Source organism: Ovis canadensis, chromosome 11, assembly GCF_042477335.2.
Source record: "Ovis canadensis isolate MfBH-ARS-UI-01 breed Bighorn chromosome 11, ARS-UI_OviCan_v2, whole genome shotgun sequence".
Classification (NCBI taxonomy): Eukaryota; Metazoa; Chordata; class Mammalia; order Artiodactyla; family Bovidae; genus Ovis; species Ovis canadensis.
Window position 1 is genome coordinate 13,729,905 of NC_091255.1, and position 21,612 is coordinate 13,751,516.

General features: G+C 38.1%; 1 protein-coding gene and 1 non-coding gene across 6 annotated transcripts in view; one reads left to right on the plus strand and one right to left on the minus strand.

The window, feature by feature from the left end:
* Nucleotides 1-21,612, plus strand: part of STXBP4 (syntaxin binding protein 4) — a 228,147-nt gene that overhangs the window by 138,775 nt on the left and 67,760 nt on the right. For all 5 annotated transcript variants that reach the window (XM_069602516.1, XM_069602518.1, XM_069602520.1 and 2 more), the window contains exons 14-17: nt 5,129-5,305; nt 16,439-16,555; nt 17,356-17,405; nt 19,527-19,660. In XM_069602516.1, coding sequence (XP_069458617.1) covers nt 5,129-5,305; nt 16,439-16,555; nt 17,356-17,405; nt 19,527-19,660 — 478 coding nt within the window. The remainder of the gene's footprint in view (nt 1-5,128; nt 5,306-16,438; nt 16,556-17,355; nt 17,406-19,526; nt 19,661-21,612) is intronic.
* On the minus strand, nt 14,028-14,131 carry LOC138415513 (U6 spliceosomal RNA). The gene has a single exon (XR_011247271.1). It is a non-coding gene; the product is annotated as a U6 spliceosomal RNA (small nuclear RNA).

Here is a 21,612-nt window from a genome sequence, read left to right on the forward strand (position 1 = left end):
CCAGTCTAGCTCTCTCCTCACATTGGTGATTCTGTGTCTATTTGAAAACAATGAAGAGGAACAGGGATAAAGTGTACCGAGAGCTGTAGTTCTTTAACCCTATTGTGAGAGTTGTTTTGAGCTTATAAGGTGGATGCTGTTATTTACCCTTATACAAATGAAAAACCTGAGTCTTGGAGAATTACAGAGCCAGAAAATGAAATAAAGAAAAAATCGTATCTAAGATTCTGAAGTATATCTAATGCCCATATTTTTTATTCAATATCATGTTCATGAAACAGTGGCAGATTTTATTTTCTTGGGCTCCAAAATCACTGTGGACAGTGACTCCAGCGACAGAATTAAAAGATGTTTATTCCTTGGAAGAAAAGCTATGGCAAACATAGCCTCCATATGAAAAAACAGAGACATCACTTTGCCAACAAAGGTCTCTAGCCAAAGCTGTAGTTTTTCTAGTAGTCATGTACAGATGTAAGAGTTGGACCATAAAGTAGCCTGTCAACTCATGGTACTGGAGAAGACTCGAGAGTTCCTTGGACAGCAAGGAGATAAAAACAGTCAATCCTAAAGGAAATCAACATAATATTCATTGGAAGCACTCAAGCTGAAACTCCAGTACTTTATCCACCTGATACAAAGAGCTGACTCACTGGAAAAGACCCTGGTACTGGAAATGACTGAGGGCAGGAGCAGAAGCGGGCAACAGGGGATTAGATGTTTGGATGGCATCACGGACTCAATGGACATGAGTTTAGGTAAATTCCAGGAGTTGGTGATGGACAGGGAAGCCTGATATGCTCGGTCCATGGGATCACAAAGAGTCAGACACTGCTTAGTGACTGAGCAACAACAACAGTGCCTTAAAGGGAGAAAAGTGCTGTATATGGAAAAACATGATATTTTGTCCTTTGAGCTTATGCTGCCCTTTGTCTCAACACAATCACGTAGCGAAGTTCTTGTAGCCTACAAAGATTTTCATTAGTGTGAAGTATATTTTCAAAGAATTTGGTCTGATCTTCCCTGAAGGTTCATTGTGAAATTCTAAGGTGGAAAATCCTGATTTAACAACCAGACAGTGTAAGTTGAAGTCATTTTCTCAATGTCACTAAAAAAATGTTAAGTCAGAGATATGCCTTCATAATTTAGGATTCCCTTTTAGTGCATTTCTTTGTACTGCTTAATATTAAAATGTGTAATACTTTTGTTGATTTTTCTGATTTGCTATTACATCTTTGTTGTTCAGTTGCTAAGTTCTATCTGACTCTTTGTGACCCCTTGGAGAGCAGCACAACAGGCTTCCCTGTCCTTCACCATCTCCCAGAATTTGCTCAAACTCATGTCCTTTGAGTCCATGATGCCATCCAACCATCTCATCCTCTGCCACCCTCTTCTACTGCCCTTAGTCTTTCCCAGCATCAGGATCTTTTCCAGTGAGTTGGCTCTTTGCATCAGGTGGCTAAAGTATTGAAGCTTCAGCTTCAGCATCAGTCTTTCCATTGAATATTCAGAATTGATTTCTTTTAGGATTGGCAGATTTGATCTCCTTGCTGACCAAGGGACTCTCAAGTCTTCTCCAGCACCACAGTTCGAGTGCATCGATTCTTTGGCACTCAGCCTTCTTTATGGTCCAGTTCTCACATATGTACATGACTACTGGAAAAACCATAGCTTTGACTATATGGTCATTTGTTGGCAAAGTGATGTCTCTGCTTTTTCACACACTGTCTAGGTTTGTTATAGCTTTTCTTCCAAGGAACAAGCGTCTTTTAACTTTGTGGCGGGACTCACCATCCACAGTGATTTTGGAGCCAAAGAAAGTCAAACTTGTCAGTTTCCACTTTTTCCACATCTATTTGCCATGAAGTGATGGGACCAGGTGCCAAGATCTTAAGTTTTTTGAATGCTGAGTTTTAAGCCAGCTTTTTCACTCTCCTCTTTCACATTCATCAAGAGACTCTTTAGTTCCTCTTCTGCCATTAGAGTGGTATCACTTGCATATCCGAGGTTGTTGATATTTCTCCCAGCAATCTTGATTCCAGCTTGTGAGTCTTTCAGCCTGGCATTTCTCATAATGTACTCTCCATATATGTTAAGTAAGTGGGGTAACAATATATGGCCTTGATGTATTCCTTTCCCAATTTTGAGCCAGTCCATTATTCCATGTCTTTTTCTAACTGTTGCTTCTTGCCCTGCATACAGGTTTCTCAGGAGACAGGTGATCTGGTCTGGTGGTCTGGTGTTCCCATTTCTTTAAGAATTTTCCACAGATTGTTATGATCCACACAGTCAAAGGCTTTAGTATAGTCAGTGAAGAAGAAGTAGATGCTTGTTTGGAATTCCCTTGCTATTTTATGATCCAACGTTTCCTAACTTTTAAACTGAATTAATCTGTACCTAACACAGAGTAGATCAGTGAACTGGCTGCCACATTCCACCTGATTGGGTTTCAGGCTCATGGTGAGGTACTAGGGAAATTCTGGCTCAGTTGTTACTGACATAGGAGGCTTTACAGTCATTAGAAAACAGCCCAGCAGGAAAAGAAAACTGGATTTCTGTGATCCTGTATTGCTAAATGTGGCACACTGCTGCTCTCTTTTCTTTACTGCTTCCTCTAAGAGTCGTCATTTCAACGCACTAATCTTTTAAACAGCCATTCAGTGGGAATTGGGCTAGAACTTTGCTAAGGGGTCACATTTACCAGCCTGACAGTTATACTTTTACAAAAGAAATGGCATGAATTTATTCAGCATCAAAACCTCTGCATCTCTTACCACCCCACTGCATTCCACACCGTATTACCATCAGTGCACTATAATGGCTATATAAATTCCATTCAGATTCTTCATTTAATTAACTAGTGTTCTTTGAACAAAAATAAAAGTGCTGTTTTTATAGAGGAATAAAGGCTGCATGAAGCAAATGTGAAGGAGACAAATCATCAAATTAGTTATTCTTCATTGCTGCTATGGTGAATTCTCTGCCCCTCCCTTTCTCTTCAGTGACAATATTATTTTTTTCCTAGCCTGATTGAATGGAAACTGGGGAACGGTGTAGCAGCCTCAAATGTGTTTGAGTGTGTTGTAATGGCCACATCCTAAGCTCATGCAGGGCTGGGCACCAATGATATTGTCATCTACAAGATAATTGGTTTTTTAGCATATTCTATAGCCAAGACCGTGGACTTTGTAACTAGACCGCCTGGGTTCAAATCCCAGCTCTGCCACTTACTAAGTTTGTGATTCTGAGCAAACTACTTAACTTTCCAGTTTCCTGTCTATTAAGTGAGGGTAAAAATGGACATAGCTCTCACAGCACTGGGGAGATTATTTGAGGTGATCTATCCAAAACATTTAGAGCCCTGCTGACACACACTAGGCCGTTGCCTCCCACTCATGCAGTCTTCTGTGAGGTTGATCCTCTGGTGACACTGATAACCCTTGATTGCCTGGGATGAACTGGCTGATGTGTTAGTTAGATAGGTGTCCTTGTACCGTGTCTCTGCTCAGCACTCTCCAGTTGCTTTCCCTCTGGCTGTGAGTAAAACTAAAGTCCTTACAACGGCCTACAAAAGCTCTCGAGATCTGCCACTCCATGCCAGCACCATCCCTGCCCAGAGGCCTGTGAGCACTTTACCCCCACGTCCCACACCCCCTTCTTCCTGTCCTCTCCTGCTGTCTACTTCGGCCGCCCTGGGTTCCTTGCTGTCCTCTGAAGATGCAGAATGCTGTGGATGCACAGTGCCATCTCAGTTCCTTTGCACAAACTGTTCTCTCTGCCCAGAAAGCTCCTTCTTTCAGAAATCTGCGTGGCTTCATCCTTTCTGCTGTTCTCTGATTCAAAGTCTTCTAAGTGAGCTCTTCATTGACTATCTCTAGTTTGCCATCTCCCCAAACTAGATTATAAATATCGGGGGACAAAAGGAGGACTTTGTATTGTGTTAGGTGCTCCATCTTCAGTACCTGAGGCAGAAACTGACACACAGTAAGTACTTAATAGTTACTGAATGTATGAATGAAAAATTGACCCTTAAAATATGTCCTGTAGTAAAAATATTTCTAACCCTCCCCTAGGCTGAAACAAAAGCAAGTGTCCTGTAAAAGCTTCCAGAAAATTAAAATAGCCATAGTTGAATATTAGCCACGGCAATTGGAGCAGAAAGTTCCATTGCAGAGAAAAACAATTTCTACATCAAATAAAAAAAAAAAAGAAAGAAATGGTTTACATTATAGCAAGTGCAATATTAAATTATGTTGGTGTCCTGGAAACTGTTATTGAGCCAGCACCAAGGCACATTTTTGAGAGTGCAAATGCTTTGGGCCACACCATCCACTTCCTAAGGTGAAAAATACAATGAGTGTATAGTTTTGTTTTTGTTTTAGTCATCAAGTGATGGAGTAAAATGGTGAGAAGAGCATTGATGTTGGAGTCAGGTAAAGCTGGGTTTAAATTCTGGCACTGGTATAGGTTCTGCCCTTGCATAGGTTATGTTACCTCTCTGAGCCTCTGTTGATTATGTATAAAATGGTTTTTAGTAATGCCTTTCCCTCAGTGTTGTTCTAAATGTGGTGAGCATTGCATCCTATAGAAATGGCTGTATATTTTGCTACTGAATTCTGCCTTTTGGCTTAAATCAAAATGGGGAGGTAGCTCTTAGACTGATGTCTAGGAATAAGATTTGGCTCCTGGGGCTTGGACCACTGAGAAGCCCTTAACACTATAAATCTCTCAGCAGGATCTGATGAAGCTGCAAAAACCTTCATAGAACATGAGCCCTACCACCTGCTTGACTTTTGTGGAAGTCTGCTCTTTTTATCTTTTGAGCCAATTCTTATTTCTATTTTGCACTTTCAATTTTCTTCTGCTTCTCTTGTTTTCAAAATTCTCTCCTAAATGTGTGAAGTTGGAGAGTCCATACTGAAAGTTATCTAAGAAAGCAAGGAAAAGTAAGGTCACACATGACCTTAATTAAATAACATGAATATTAGTTTTAAAATTGAGATGTGAACAATATAAGTATATTGATTCATTTTTTGAATTATAACTCCTAGAAGGAAGAAAATATTTTGTTTAAACTGCTACTATTTTTACATTCTTTTCTTCAATGACATTATTTTTTTTTACTATTTAGGAGGCCAAAGCTGTGGTCGAAGAAACAAGAGCCCTGCGAAGTCGGCTTCATCTTGCCGAAGCTGCACAGAGACAGGCACAGGGAATGGAAATGGATTACGAGGAAGTGATCCGTCTGTTAGAGGCTGAGATTGCAGAGCTGAAGGCTCAGCTTGCTGATTATTCTGGCCAAAATAAAGTAAGCAAAACAGTTCTCTTTTCTGGTTACCATGGTTTCCTTGCCGTAGCTATGTATCCTGTTTTCATTTTTTTTTTCATCTGCACTTCTAAACTAGGTCAGTGTTTGTATTCTGTTATTCAGTGGTAGGATGATGTGTCATGGTGGGGGTAATGTGAAGGTTATGAGCCTCCCTTTATCCAGATAGCTTTGGGATGGAAAAGTATGTGCCCCAAATTTATTTGGGTCACTGGTCAACATTGTACAACTCAAGCATTAAGTCCCATTACATTGGTTTCCTGCTTTTTCCCTAAACTTGCTCATTTGTCTTTTAATTCTGTTTTACTCTTTGTTTAGAGCACTTGAGGAAGTGTGAAAGTCAAATAATTTTTTGCCAAAGGCGTAAGTTAATCAAGAGAAAGAAACTTGAGGTTGAGTTAAGCAGGCTTCAATTTCAGTAGCAAAATACTGAATGCTTTTCAGAAGACAATGTGACCTTTCTTTTAATGCGAATTTTTTTATTATGTGATTTTGTAAAACATTATATATACTATATTCATTGAATGGTCTTCAAAAACTGTAATAGACATATATACTTTTTTTCACTGAAATAAGGTAGAAAATTAAATAAATTGAAATAGATATTTTATAACATCCTAGAATTTATTTCTGACCATAATAGTATTTATGTCTCTAATCCAGTCATCTTTCAAAAGAACATAAAACAAAGTTGAAAATTTTACATTTATTTATTTAAACATAAAAGAGTTAAATACTTTAAATATACCAAGTGGAAATGAAACTAGTTTTAGAAAAGCAAGATACAGAAGAAAATCTGAAATTTTCTGTGATTATCTAAGAGATACGTTTTTCACATTTGCCATTTAAATGAGTTCCAGAAGAAGTCTGATGTTCCTGTCACCCATTGATAATACCATAAGGCCAAGGGGGAGCAATACTTTAGATGGCAGAAATACTAAGGAATGTTGCATATATTTATTATTCTTGACCTAGGTTTATGTTCTGAAATCAGAGACATATGCTTATTTCATGTGAGTAACTTAGCATGATTCTGAAAATATTGGTGGGATTATCAAAATATTAAAAGTACTTTTTAAATAATAACTTGATTTATTTTTCGAGGGATAATCAAGTCTTTAAAAATACTTTCTTTTCAAATAATATAACATTTAAGGAATTCATATGAAATTATTCAGGTTTTTTTTTTTTTTTCCTTTAACACTTCTTTTATTTTCATCTGAATACACTTTTTTTTTTTTGTGGTTCCATATGAATTTTATTTTATTTATTTATTTTTTTTCTCTTTTTATTCCCAAACATGAACCCCCCTCCCACCTCCCTCCCCATAACATCTTTCTGGGTCAAAAGCATAGGTTATTTGCTATTCTCTATTTCAGCTCCTAGCTGAAGAACATTTTTGTCCTAAGTTTTGTGGTAATATAATTAATTCAGTTCTCTTTTTTAGCATAATGGTGTCTCATGCCATTCCGAGGAACAAAATTTTGTTAAGAGAACAAAATCCTAAACTAAGCCATTAGCCCATGTCTGAAAGTAATCTTTTTTTTTTTTCCCCAAGAGATGTTAGAGATGAACATCTCAACATTTTCCAACCCCAATACCAGTGGAGAAAGAGAAGGAAACTTTTTTTTTAATTGTTTGAGATTGCTTGAAGAGATACTGGCCAAAATATTACAGAATTCAGATTCAGATATTCATTTTTAAAACATTTTTATAACAATAAATATTTTTCTTACAAGTTTTCCCTTTTATTATCTCTGTGTTTACTTACCTCCCTTTTTATTTATTTTTTCCTTCAGCTTAAGAAATAAAAATTTACTAATATATTTGAAGACCCACAATGTCCCTTTCCAATTTCATCCCATAAAACCACTTTCCTAGATTTAATCTTAACCATTTTCTTGATTATTTTACTACCCGTGTATATATCCCTTAGTCTTCACTGGTGGCTCAGACAATAAGGAATCCACCCACAATGCAGGAGACCTGGGTTTGATCCCTGGGTCAGGAAGATCCCCAGCAGAAGAGAATGGCTACCCACTCCAGTATTCTTGCCTGGGGAATCCCAAGGACAGAGGAGCCGGGTGGAACACAGTCCATGGGGTTACAAAGAGTTGGACATGGCTGAGCACTTAAGCATGCGTGCACATATCCCTTAACAACGTACTGTTGAATTTTACCTGTTTGTCAGCTTCATCTGAGTAGAAAACATACTACTTTTATTATTGCGACTTGTGTTTTTTCCACTCAAAATGTTGTATTTGTGATTTATTTATTTGAAGTTTATAGCTAGTTCGCGTCTTTTCATTGCTTTTTTGTATTCCATTGAGTGGATATACTACAGTATATTTGTCCGTACTGTATTTGATAGACAGTACAGCTGTTTCAGTTTTCTTCTTTTATGAACAATGTCGCTAAAAAGTTTTGTATATATACCCTATTCCAGATGTGTAGCAGTTCTCTTTTGCTCATACTAGAGTGGGATTGGTAGGTAGAGTGATGATTGTATGATCAGCTTTACTAATTACAATTAGGCAATGCCGATTGTGTTTGAAAGTATTTAAACTGATCTTAACTCTGTGTTCAATGACATCAGGTGGTTAGCTTGAAATGAGCCATGGTAAGATTATTTACACCACCAAATGCAGTAAGCCAGGGCTTTGCCTCTTGTCCTAGATAGCCAGTTGAGCTAATATTTATGCATCTATTAGGCATTTGTGTTTCTATGTGAAATGTTTCTTATTTTTCATGTTGTAAAAATCTTCTCCTGAATTTATGCTTGCCTTTGCACCCTAAGGTGAAATGAACCAGTTATTTTCATATAATCCAATTAATCGGTCTTTTCCTTCATGTGTCTTTCTAGAAGTCCCTCCACTCTCAAAAGTGTTTTTATATTTGTCTCTAAAAGTTTTTAAAATTTGATCCTTCTGTCATGGTTTTATGTCATTGTATGAGATAGGGGTCCATTCCATTCTTTCTTTCTTTTTCTAAATGAATGATAAACTATCCCAGTCCCTTTCAATTCAAAAGCCTCTTTTACTCTAAATCTTGATCTGATGACCCTGTCTAGTTCTTTTTCTTTACATGTGTGGTGGCTACATAATCCTTTGATCTTTTATGTGTATTTTAGACTCAGATTATGAGTTCAGTTCAGTTCAGTTGCTCAATCGTGTCCGACTCTCTGCGACCCCATGAACTGCAGCATGCCAGGCCTCCCTGTCCATCACCAACTCCCGGAATCCACTCAAACCCATGTGCATCGAGTTGGTGATGCCATCCAACCATCTTATCCTCTGTCGTCCCCTTCTCCTCCTGCCCTCAATCTTTCCCAGCATCAGGGTCTTTTCAAATGAATCAGCTCTTCTCATCAGGTGGTCATTTTTAATATGCTGTCTAGGTTGGTCATAACTTTCCTTCCAAGGAGTAAGCGTCTTTTAATTTCATGGCTGCAATCACCATCTGCAGTGATTTTGGAGCCCAGAAAAATAAAGTCAGCTGCTATTTCCACTGTCTCCCCGTCTATTTGCCATGAAGTGATGGGACCAGATGCCATGATCTTCATTTTCTGAATGTTGAGCTTTCAGCCAACTTTTTCACTCTCCTCCTTCACTTTCATCAAGAGACTCTTTAGTTCTTCTTTGCTTTCTGCCATAAGGGTGGTGTCATCTGCATATCTGACATTATTGAGATTTCTCCCAGCAATCTTGATTCCACTTGTACTTCATCCAGCCCAGTGTTTCTCATGATGTACTCTGCATATAAGTTAAGTAAGCAGGGTGACAGTATACAGCCTTGACGTACTCCTTTCCTGATTTAGAACCAGTCTGTCGTTCCATGTCCAGTTCTAACTGTTGCTTCTGGACCTGCGTACAGATTTCTCAGGAGGCAGGTCAGGTGGTCTGGTATACACATTTCTTTAAGAATTTTCCACAGTTTGTTGTGATCTACACAGTCAGAGACTTCAGTATAGTCAATAAAGCAGGAGCAGATGTTTTTCTGGAACTCTCGGTTTCTCGATGATCCAATGGATGTTGGCAATTTGTTCTCTGGTTCCTCTGCCTCTTCTAAATCCAGCTTGAACATCTGGAAGTTCACAGTTCACATACTGTTGAAGCCTGACTTGGAGAATTTTGAGCATTACTTTGCTAGCATGTGAGATGAGTGCAACTGTGGATAGTTTGAACATTCTTTGGCATTGCCTTTCTTTGGAATTGTAATGAGAACTGACCTTTGCCAGTCTGGTGGCCACTGCTGAGTTTTCCAAATTTGCTGGCATATTAAATGCAGCATTTTCATAGCATCATCTTTTAGGATTTGAAATAGCTTAACTGGAATTCCATCACCTCCGCTAGCTTTATTCGTAGTGATGCTTTCTAAGGCCCACTTGACTTCACATTCCAGGATGTCTGGCTCTAGGTAAGTGATCACACCATTGTGATTATCTGGGTCTTGAAGATCTTTTTTGTACACTTCTTCTGGGTATTCTTGCCACCTCTTCTTAATTTCTTCTGCTTCTGTTCGGTCCATACCATTTCTGTCCTTTATTGAGCCCAGCTTTGCATGAAATGTTCCCTTGGTATCTCTAATTTTTTGAAGATATCTCTAGTCTTTCCCATTGTATTGTTTACCTCTGTTTCTTTGCATTGATCACTGAGGAAGGCTTTCTTATCTCTCCTTGCTATTCTTTGGAACTTTGCATTCAGATGCCTATATCTTTTCCTTTTCTCCTTCGCTTTTGGCTTCTCTTCTTTTCACAGCTATTTGTAAGGCCTCCTCAGATAACCAGTTTGCTTTTTTGCATTTCTTTTTCTTAGGATGATCTTGATCCCTGTCTCCTGTACAGTGTCATGAACCTCCGCCCATAGTTCTTCAGGCACCCTGTCTATCAGATATAATCCCTTGAATCTATTTCTCACTTCCACAGTATAATCGTAAAGGATTTGATTTAGGTCATACTTGAAAGTTCTAGTGGTTTTCCCTACTTTCTTCAATTTAAGCCTGAGTTTGACTAAGGAGTTCATGATCTGAGCCACAGTCAGCTCCTGGTCTTGTTTTTGTTGACTGTATAGAGCGTCTCCATCTTTGGCTGCAAAGAATATAATCAGTTTGATTTCAATATTGACCATCCAGTGATATCCATCTGTAGAGTCTTCTCTTGCGTTGTTGGAAGAGGGTGTTTGTTATGACCAGTGTGTTCTCTTGGCAAAAACTCTATTAGTCCTTATATGATCCATTTATTAGATTGGCTGCATCCGGTCCTAGCTGTCATGCAGAAGCTTTCATTGTGGTGCATGCAGTCTGTAGTTGGGGCACACAGGCTCAGTAGTTTCGGCACAGGGGCTTCAGTAATCGCAGCATACAGGCTTTTCATTGTGGAGCATGGGCTTAGTTACCACATAGTATGTGGGATCTTAGTTCTCCAAGGGATCAAACCTGCACCTCCTGCACTGTAAGGCTGATTTTAACGATTGGACCACCAGGGAAGTCCCTGTCCTTATATTTTAATTGTAAAATAAAATATAAACAACAGGTAAACAACAGGTAATTGGTTTTTTTTCCCATTTTACTAATTTTTGACCTTTAATAGGAAAGATCTTTCCATTTACATTCTTATTCACTAATGCACTTGGCTTAACTTCTGCCCTTATATTTTCTGCATTTTATTGGTCCCATGTTTTCTAGTTGTCATTTCTTACGTCCCTCTCGCCCCTTTTGTTTGGACTGGGTCAGAGTTTTCCTATGTTCCCCCACTCCCATTTCATTTATTTTACTATGCTGCTTTCACTTGCAGGTGGCTCAGGTGATAAAGAATCCACCTGCAATGTGGGAGACCAGGGTTCGATCCCTGGGTTGGGAAGATCCCCTGGCGAAGGGAATGGCTACCCATGCCAATATTCTGGCCTTTAGAATTCCATGGACAGAGGAGCCTGGCAGGCTGCGGTCCATGGGGTCTCAAAGAGTCGGACATGACTAAGCAACTTTCACTTTCATGCTGGTTTCGAAGTTAGACACTTGGTTTCTAATTTTAATGATTATTTTGTAATAGCAATGTTAGTGTTCTATTTTAACTTAAATTATAAAACTAATCACTATCATTCTACTTGTAAATACTGTAATGACTTTACTACACAAATCCAAGTCTCTTGCTATTTAATTAATATTTTGTAAGTATTTTAGTTATTTCTTGACTTCATAATTTAGATATTATTACAATTTCTTTTGTGCTGTGAATCTTTGTTTAGATAGACCTCCAAGTTTATCATTTTCTTTGTTCAACATTCTTGCATTTCAGAACTTGCTTGAATTGCTTTCTTTTTTCCTGAAGTACAGCATTTAGAAATTCATCTTTCAAAGATAGGATCTGTTGTAATGAAATTTATTTCTGTTTGTTTGGAAACATATTTATTAACTCTTGTTCTTGAAGTGTAGCATTTCGGATGTTAAACTGGCACTGAGTTTCTTTAATGTTTTTGTTCCATGGTTGTGATATCAGATTTCAGTCTGTTATTTGTTTGCAGTGTGTTGTTTCTTTTTAGGTGATTTTATCTTAAGTGGTCAGAAGTTTGACTATGGTCAGCCATGTATTGAGCTATCTTTATTTATATGCTTGCGATTCAAGGAATGAGCTTCCTGATCTGAGTAACAGTGTCTTTCACTGTTTCTGTAAAACCTTAAGCTGTTATCCTGACCTATTTCTCTTTCATTATTTCTTGTCTCTCCTATCTAATTTATATTGGATATATGCTAGACCTTCTGGTTATTTTTTCCTTACCTCTTCTCTTTTCGTAATTTCCATTTTTATTTTTCTGCTCCATTATAAGAAGTTTATTTGCCTCTGTCTTCTAGCTCACCTGTTCTCTTTTCAACTTATCTTAGTGTGTTGGATAGTAAACACATTAGCTGAGTTTCTAATCATTACTGCCTTTTTTTAAGTTGAGGGATACTTGCTTTACAATGCTGTGGTGGTCTCTGCCGTACATGAGCACAGATCAGTTGCAGTTATACCTGTGGTCCTTCCCTCCTAAGCCTCCTTCCCCCGCCGTTCCACCCCTGTAGGTCATCACAGAGTACCAGGCTCGCTCCCCTGCGCTGCCCAGCAGCGTCCTGCTGCTTATCCGCTTCACACCTGACAGCGCACGCGAGTCAGTGCTGTGCGCTCGGCTCGCCCTGCCCGCTCCTTCCCCTGCTGTGTCCACCAGGCTGTTCCCTACATTTGCCTCCATTTCTCCTCTCTAAACATCTTCTTCAGTACCGTTTTTCTAGATTCCACATACATGCATTAATATGCGATATTTGTTTTTCTTTTTGTGACTTCAAACTATATAACAGGCTCTAGGTTCATCAGTCTCACTACAGCTGACTCAAATTCATTCCTTTTTATGGCCGAGCAATATTCCATTGTATATGTCTATATGCATGTACATATATTTATATATATACATACATGCAACTTCTTTACCCATTTTTCTGCTGATGGACATCTAGGTTGCTTCCATGCCCTGGCTATTGTCAGTAGTGCTGCAGTTAACTTTGGGGTGCATGTGTCTTTTCGAATTGTAGTTTTCTCAGGATTTATGCTCAGTAGTGAGATTGGTGGGTCATATGGTAATTTTATTCCTAGTTTGTTAAATCTCCATACTGTTCTCCATAGTGGCCGTATCGATTTAAATTCCCACCAACCGTGCAGTGGGGTTCCCTTTTCTCCACATCACTTCCCGTATGTATTGTTTGTAATTTTTTTGTTGATGGCTATTCTGATTAAAAGACACTGCTTGCTCCTTGGAAGAAAAGCTATGACCAACCTAGACAGCATATTAAAAAGCAGAGACTTTTGCCAACAAAGGTCTGCCCAGTCAAAGCTATGGTTTTTCCAGTAATCATGTATGAATGTGAGAGTCAAACTATACAGAAAGCTGAGAGCCAAAGAACTGATGCTTTTGAACTGTGGTGTTGGAAAAGACTCTTGAGAATCCCTTGGACTGCAAGGACATCCAACCAGTCCATCCTAAAGGAAATTAGTCCTGAATATTCACTGGAAGGAGTGATGCTGAAGCTGCAGCTCTAATACTTTGGCCATCTGATGTGAAGAGCTGACTCATTTGAAAAGACCCTGATGCTGGGAAAGATTGAGGGCAAGAGGAGAAGGGAACGACAGAGGATGAGATGGTTGGATGGCATCACCAACTCAATGAACATGAGTTTGAGTAAGCACTGGGAGTTGGTGATGGACAGGGAGGCCTGGCATGCTGTGGTCCATCGGGTCACAAAGAGTCGGACACGACTGAGCAACTGAACTGACGATGATTCTGACTGGTGTGAAGTGATATTGTATTTTTGTTTTGCATTTCTCTAATAATGTGCAGTGTTGAGCATCTTTTCATGTATTTATTGGCCATCTGTATGCCTTCTTTGGAGAAATGTCTGCTTAGGCCTCTTGGCAGTTTTTTGATTGGGTTGTTTATTTTTCTGATATTGAGCTGTATGAGCTGCTTATATATTTTGGAGATTAGTCCTTTGTCAGTAGCTTTGTTTGCAATTATTTTCTCCCATTCTGAGGCTTGTCTTTTAATCTTATTTATTATTTCCTTTGCTATGCAAAAGCTTTTAAGTTTAATTAGGTCCCATTTGTTTATTTTTGTTTTTATTTCCATTACTCTAGGAGGTGAGTCAAAGATGATCTTGCTGTGATTTATGTCAAAGAGTGAAAAATATGGAATGCTTCATAAATTCATGTATCATTCTTGTGCAGGGGCCATGCTAATCTCTGTATTATTCCAATTTTAGTATATGTGCTGCCTAAGTAAGCGCTGCATTTTTATTTCTAAGTTTGATTTTTTTACTTCATCTGGATCTATTTTGATAGTATCTTGTCTCTTTATTATGCTTTAAATTCTTTCTTAGTTTTTAAAACATATTGAACATCAGTTCAGTCCAGTCGCTCAGTCATGTCTGATTCTTTGTGACCCCATGGACTGCAGCACTCCAGGCCTCCCTGTCCATCACCAAAACCGGAGTTTACCGAAACTCATGTCTATTGAGTCGGTGATGCCATCCAACCATCTCGTCTGTCGTCCCCTTCTCCTCCTGCCTTCAGTCTTTCCGAACATCAGGGTCTTTTCAAATGAGTCAGCTCTTCGCATCAGGTGGCCAAAATATTGGAGTTTCAGCTTCAACATCAGTCCTTCCAGTGCATATTCAGGACTGATTTCCTTTAGGATTGACTGGTTGGATCTTCTTGCAGTCCAAGGGATTCTCAAGAGTCTTCTCCAACAACACAGTTCAAAAGCATCAATTCTTCTGCGCTCAGCTTTCTTTATAGTCCAACTCTTAACTATATTCTGTATTCAGTCACTTCAGTATCTGCCTTCTCTATAGGTCTGATCGTATAATTTGTCTCCTTCAGCTGACTTTTTATCCATAGTAGCTTATTTACTGAGGCCATGATCTTTTGATACATTAAATATAGGAATTCTTTGATATCTGAATTTAGAAATTAACCCACTAAAGAAAGTTTGTGTTTGCTTTTACCAGTCAGGGACTAATTTAAACTAAATTTTCAGCTTATGAATGTACAGACCAGATAAGTAATATAAATCCTGATCTCTAACCTGCGTGAGTGATGCACTGAGGTCTACCTTTCACCAGAGCCAAAATCAAGAGGTTTGTTTCTCCCTAATTTACCCATTAAAGTTCTCCTGTTTGTGCCTGATGAAACCCCAGACTAGAGGCCGCCAATAATCAGCAAATGCCCTGAAATAAAGTTGTGCTCCGCTGTACTCTCACTTGAGTGGATTCAGGCAGCAATGCTGTTGCATGTCTTCATGAAATTCCTTTGCTGTTCACAGCATTCTTTTACTTCTCCGCCAGCTCAGCTTCGAATTCGGTTATGCTATATTAAATATGTATGTGTATCTTCAGCATGTTGGATTGTGCCACACTCACAGGGGTTTCTGTCAGCATCTGGTAAGCCATGTTGTCCGAAAAAAGCCACCATAAGCTAACTAAAATGATTTTACTGTAGCAATCAATAGAGTTATATGTGTATGCTCAGTCACATCCAACTCTTTGCAGCCCCATGGACTGTGGCCTGCCGGGGTCCTCTGTCCATGAATTTTCCAGGCAAGAATACTGTAGTGGGTTGCCATTCCCTACTCCAGGGGATCTTCCAACCCAGGGATCAAACCTGCATCTCTTGTACCTCTTGTATTGGCAGGCAGATTCCTTACCCCTAGCCCCACGTGGAAAGCCCCTTTAAGGTTAGCAGAGCTCTATTCCTAAGGTGTGGTCTTACTGTGGTCTCAGTTGAGGACCCAGGGTGTTCAGTTAAGCTTCTCTTCTCTAATTGGTCAAACACCAATGACTTACAGCCAGATGTAAACTTCAGAACCTCTGTTTAGCTTACATTCCACCATAGTGGGCCAGCCTTTTAATGTCTGGCTGTGCATATGCAGAGCTTAGAATCCTGCTGAAGACCAAGAGATACTTAGGTGTAGTTTCGCAGCTTTTATTTTGTGTAGCTTCCTCTTCTCTTCCACTATGCCCCACAGGTTTAGCCTTCTCTAAATTTCAATTTTTATTTCCTCAGGTCAGTGAAACCCTATCTTCTTTTTAGACCCTCTTTCCCTATGCCATGTTTTGCAGACTTTAGACAAAAGGCCAGTCATGGAGCTTAACTTTCGTGTTCTTAATCTCTCCAGAATCCTGATCTTTCACTGCCTGTTGCCCAAAATCTGAAAGCAATTGATTCATATGCTTTTCCTGCTTTATTATTAATATTTTCTTATTGTAAAAAGACTAATAAAGTAATAGTTACTCCCTCCTGTGTGGAAGGAGTAATATATAATCAATTTTATACTTTTCTAGTGTGCCATTTATCAATGTAGTTCCCTTCAACTTCAAATTTGCTTCAATGCTTGCTCTGAAGAAACTGAATTGGAACCCTGACAGCTGGTACAATGTTAAGCTTTGTCAGTAAAGTTATATGTAGCTTATATTATAAGATTTGCAGCATCCCTGTGCAGTTTAACTTTTAAAAATATTGCAATTAGTTAAGTCCCCCTCCGAATCAAAAGATATATACAATAAGAGAAAATCCCTTTTGATATTTCTCTCCAGGAAAGTGTTCAGGAGTTAAGAAAGAGAATCACAGTACTGGACTGCCAATTGCGAAAATCAGAAATGGCTCGGAAAACTTTTGAAGCATCCACTGAGAAGCTTCTCCATTTTGTAGAGGTAAATTTTCCTGTTACATCACTTTATGTCCATTTTTAAGAAATGTGTAGACAACTGGCATATAGATAAATGTCATGGTGTTTGTTGGCTAGTGAAACCTTCCCTGGGCTCAAAATAGCAACGCTGACTTCAGTTCACTTCAGCCACTCAGTCGTGTCTGACTCTTTGTGACCCCAAGGACAGCTGCACACCAGGCCTCCCTGTCCATAACCAACTTCTGGAGCTTACTCAAACTCATGTCCATCGAGTCGATGATGTCATCCAACCATCTCATCCTCTGTTGTCCCCTTCTCCTCCTACCTTCAGTCTTTCCCAGCATCAGGGTCTTTTCCAGTGAGTCAATTCTTCACATCAGGTGGCCAAAGTATTGGAGTTTCAGCTTCAGCATCAGTCCTTCTAATGAATATTCAGGACTGATTTCCTTTAGAATTGACTGGTTTGATCTCCTTGCAGTCCAAGGGACTCTCAAGATTTTAAATTGCTTAGATAATGAAAAGACTAACTACATACAGACTAAGAGAAATGATTGAGATAGAGTTATATGATCCTTAATATATGCTATGTTTTAATGAAAACTTTCTTAAAACTTTTGATACTAAGTAAACATTAGTTGATAAATACCCTTACAGAAATAGGTCTATGTATTATAATTCTGAGAATTATATGTTAATGTAACTGATTTTTCTACATATAACAAAAATACCTTTCTAATAATATGTAAGATAAATATTATTTAAACAAGAAAAAACATTTTAAAAAGTTATCAAATTTACATATTGCCTTTACTGTTTTGTCTCTAGGCTATTCAAGATGTATTTTCTGATAATTCTGCACCTTTGTCAAATTTAAGGTAAGAAAATTGAAGTGCTTTCATCTGATACTTGTGGCTAAAATGCTAAAAATCTCTTATAGCCTTGAGATAGTCAAAGCAATTTTTCCCTTCTATAAAGGATGCTAGTAGCAATATACTTCTACTTCTAGCAATATGTGCCTGAAGAAACATAGGGAAACTCCACCCTTCACTGTGAAAGTAGCGGTTCAGTAAATAAAGATGATTCATTGTATTTTAGGTTTCCACATAGCATTTTTGAATTTAGAAAATCGCCTATGGTGGTATACCTTTTAACTGATTTTACTGTAATATTTCTTCAAGTGAAATCTGATGTTTTTGTTGTTATCTGTTGTCATCGGATTTCACTGCTTATGGTGCTGCTTATGGGGCTTCCCAGGTGGCTCAGCTTTAAAGAATCCACCTGCCAATGCAGAAGACTCGAGTTCGATCCCTGGGTCAGGAAGATCCCCTGGAGAAGGAAATAGCAACCCGCTCCAGTATTCTTGCCTGAGGATCCTGTGGACAGAGGAGCCTGACAGGCTACAGTCCATGGGGTCACAAAAGAGGTGGACACAACTTAGTGACCAAACAACAACAATAGCAACATGCTGCTTATGATGTAAGATAATTATGTGAATTACATGATGATTATTTTCAGTAAAGATGTTAAAATATTCAGCAATTAATTCTCCTTTTATGGTTTAGACATGACCCCGACTTCTACCACCCAAGGTTTCATTGTGGCCTTGAATAATAATTCAAAAGTTTTGGTATTAAAAATGACCTTTTAAAAGCCAGAGTCTGCTCTTACAGATTCATGGAACAAAGGTAACTTTAAAAAGCAACATTAATATATATATAACTGAATCACTTTGCTTTACACTTGGAAGTTATTCAGTATTGTAAATCAACTTTATATCAATTAAAAAAAAAAAGAAAAAACCTTAAGCAGCTTTTTACCACAGCTTGAAAAGTTAAACAGGAGTAAAATTTGGCTCAGTCTATTTAATACACTGTATCTTCTGTAGTGGATATTGGCCTTGGTATTCTACACAGAAAGGCTCTGTATTTGAATTTGAGAATTAATGCTTTAGTTTTTCCTTGTGAATTAATGCTGTCTTGCCTAGGAAAATGGATTATAAGTAATGATGCCTTTGTCGTCAGTTTAAAATTGTCTCTTTTCAAGTAAAAGTTTTAACATAATGTTAAAAATAAAACCTTGCATTTTAATTGTATCCGAATGCGTGCATTTCAGGTGAAATTTGCATTTTTTAAAAGTGGTATAAATGCTCTAGGCTGTTTTAGATTTAGGGACAGCAAACGGAAGAGATAATTTAAGAGATAATATCAGTAGCAAATTTAGTAGTAGAATTTATATTTAATATTACTAGTTCAGTTCAGTTCAGTTCAGTTCAGTCGCTCAGTCATGTCCAGCTCTTTGTGACCCCATAAGTCATAGCACGCCAGGCCTCCCTGTCCATCACAGCTCCCAGAGTTCACCCAAACTCATGTCCATTGAGTCGATGATGCCATCCAGCCATCTCATCCTCTGTTGTCCCCTTCTTCTCCTGCCCCCAGTCCCTCCCAGCATCAGGGTCTTTTCCAATGAGTCAAGGTAGTAGTAAATGTCTGTTTAATGAATTTATGTTTAAGTGTTTAATTTAAATGTCTACAAGACTTAATAAAAGGCTACATCATGTAAGCCAAACAGTGATTTAGGAGGAGCTGTCCTTCTATTCCTTCTCCTTATACATAAGGTCAACCTAATATTTTAAATATCCCTATTTATTATGTATTGAAGAGTTGAAAACAAATATTATTTTATGAACATCATTTCAGTTTATGACTATAAGAATACAGCCCAGAGGGATGGACGGGGAGGGAGGAGGAAGGGGAGTTTAGGATGGGGAACACGTTATGCCTGTGGTGGATTCATGTTGATGTATGGCAAAACCAATACAATATTGTAAAGTAATTAACTTCAATTAAAATAAATAAATTTATATTAAAAAAATAAATACAGCGTTCTCAGAAATCAGAAATTGTGTTCAATTTTATAACTAATAAGAATTCAGACTTAGCAAAGATAGATATTCTTCATTATGTAATAAGTTCAGCTTTATTTTCTTGCCCTCATAGTGAAAGAAGAGCTCTCTTAGCTTCCCAGACATCCCTCACGCCATTGGGAAAGAATGGACACAACATCCCAGCAACACTGGCACTTGAGTCTAAGGAACTTGTTAAATCTGTCCGTGCCATACTTGATATGGATTGTAAGTTTTCTATACGTTTTCACTCTTTTAAAAATCACTTATTTAGCTAAACAAAAGAAGAAAATTTCACATTTGGTCATTTACTCTTGTGAAATGTATTATTTTGCCGATGGTGAAATTGATTGCTCTTTGATAAAAACCTTAAAAGGTTTAATGCAACCAGTTGTAGGAGGAGAATATTTGTTTTATTTTAAGTGCTCAAAATGACTTGCAGCAGAAGATAGATGATTAACACTTTTTTTTTTTTTACCTCTACTTCCATTTAAAGTCTCTTTGAAATGGTATAATAAATTACAAAAATAAATCTACAACAGCACTGGAGACCTGGAAGGGTGGAATCAACCTTGAGGGATTTTTTAATAGTATAGAACAGATGGAATAAGATTGAAGGTAAGGCCCAACTGAGCAAAAGACCCTAGAACACAATGAAGATGAATGACAAAGCTGCTGAAACATTAAATGTAACTATGAAAAACCGCTGGATCACAACCAGAGAAAATTGGGAGCAAACCCTGGGGCAGCCAGCAGGGTAATTAGTTACAGGGCTGCAGAAGAGCTGAAGCAGCTCCCTGCTCTTCAGAGCTGAGGGAACACTCTCTCCAGGAGCTGCGTGTTCTGCCACTGGAGGCCTCCATTGCTCTCATGACCTCCCCGCTGACAGGGAGATCCTTGGGGAAAGCCTCAGTGTTGCACATTGCCATCCTTCCCTCTTCCTATCTCCAGGCACTTTTTCCCCAACTTCCTGTTTATTGTTTGTCCTCTGTCTCTTTCCCTGGTTTCAGCCTGTCTGCCAGTTGTCTTTGTATTGACCTTTTACGTTCCACTGTTCCTCTACTTTGTACTTGTAATCTCTATGCTAGGGACCAGATACATACACACACACACACACACGTAGCAAAAGACTATGTTAATATGCTAAAGAATTACAGAAATTTACAAAAGAAAAAGTGTTTTAATCAAGTATTAAAATAGTAAGTAAACCAAATATTAATATAGTAAGTCATCTTCTAGCCAGGGCTTCAATTTAGTAATTAGGTAATATTCAAGACTCTTCCTTCAAAGTAACATTTGACTTTAAAACAATGCTATAGAGGATTAGAATCCATGCTTCTAAGAGTATCTGCTAAATTTTTGTAGTGAGCATTTTTTTATAATTTTGATTAAACTACTACATTTTTTTAATTAAACGTATTTCAGAAACCCTGTAAGAACTCTTTATGTGGAGAAATTCTGTGTTTTTAGGGGGGATGAAAATAACCACTACTAATGTATTATGTGTATGATCAGAATTTTATGTCAGACATTTTTAAGTGAGGGTGGCAACAGCAGAGAAACACCTGCACAGACATAGCCCTGTGGGCATTACAACCATTCATTTTAATACCTTGCTACCATTAACCTTTATATTTGTCAAACATGATTATTCAAAGAAATTTTTTGAAGTTCAACACTTCTTTGGATGAAAAGTAAAGAATTACATCTACACTTTTTATCTGTTAATAGAATTATACCTACTCTGCTGTTTAAAACTAGTAAATAGTTTCTATGTTGTCTTCTTATTTAGAAATACAGTTGCTAATGTTTGCATATTTCCCAGCACTTTTGTAATTACATATAACTTATCTTTTAAGTGTGATAATTCAGATAAACTCAGCTCATTTTTCTTTCTCTTTAAGCAGTAGCTTTTTCTGTCTGTAATGCAACAGAGAAAATCACTATCAGGAGGTAGATAATTCAGCTCCTCCACTTCATTTCCTTTGACCTGGCTATCTGATTATTTCAAGTTACAGTTTGAAGTTTCCATTTGGGTAATTATCTCCACTTTCTTGTTAAGTACACTCCAGGAAGTTATACTATGGAATTTCCTTAGAAATTAAGTTAAGATTTCTTAGGTCTTATAACTTTAAAAGCAGTCTCTAAGGGAGGTCTAGAGGACAGTTCCAAACCATTTT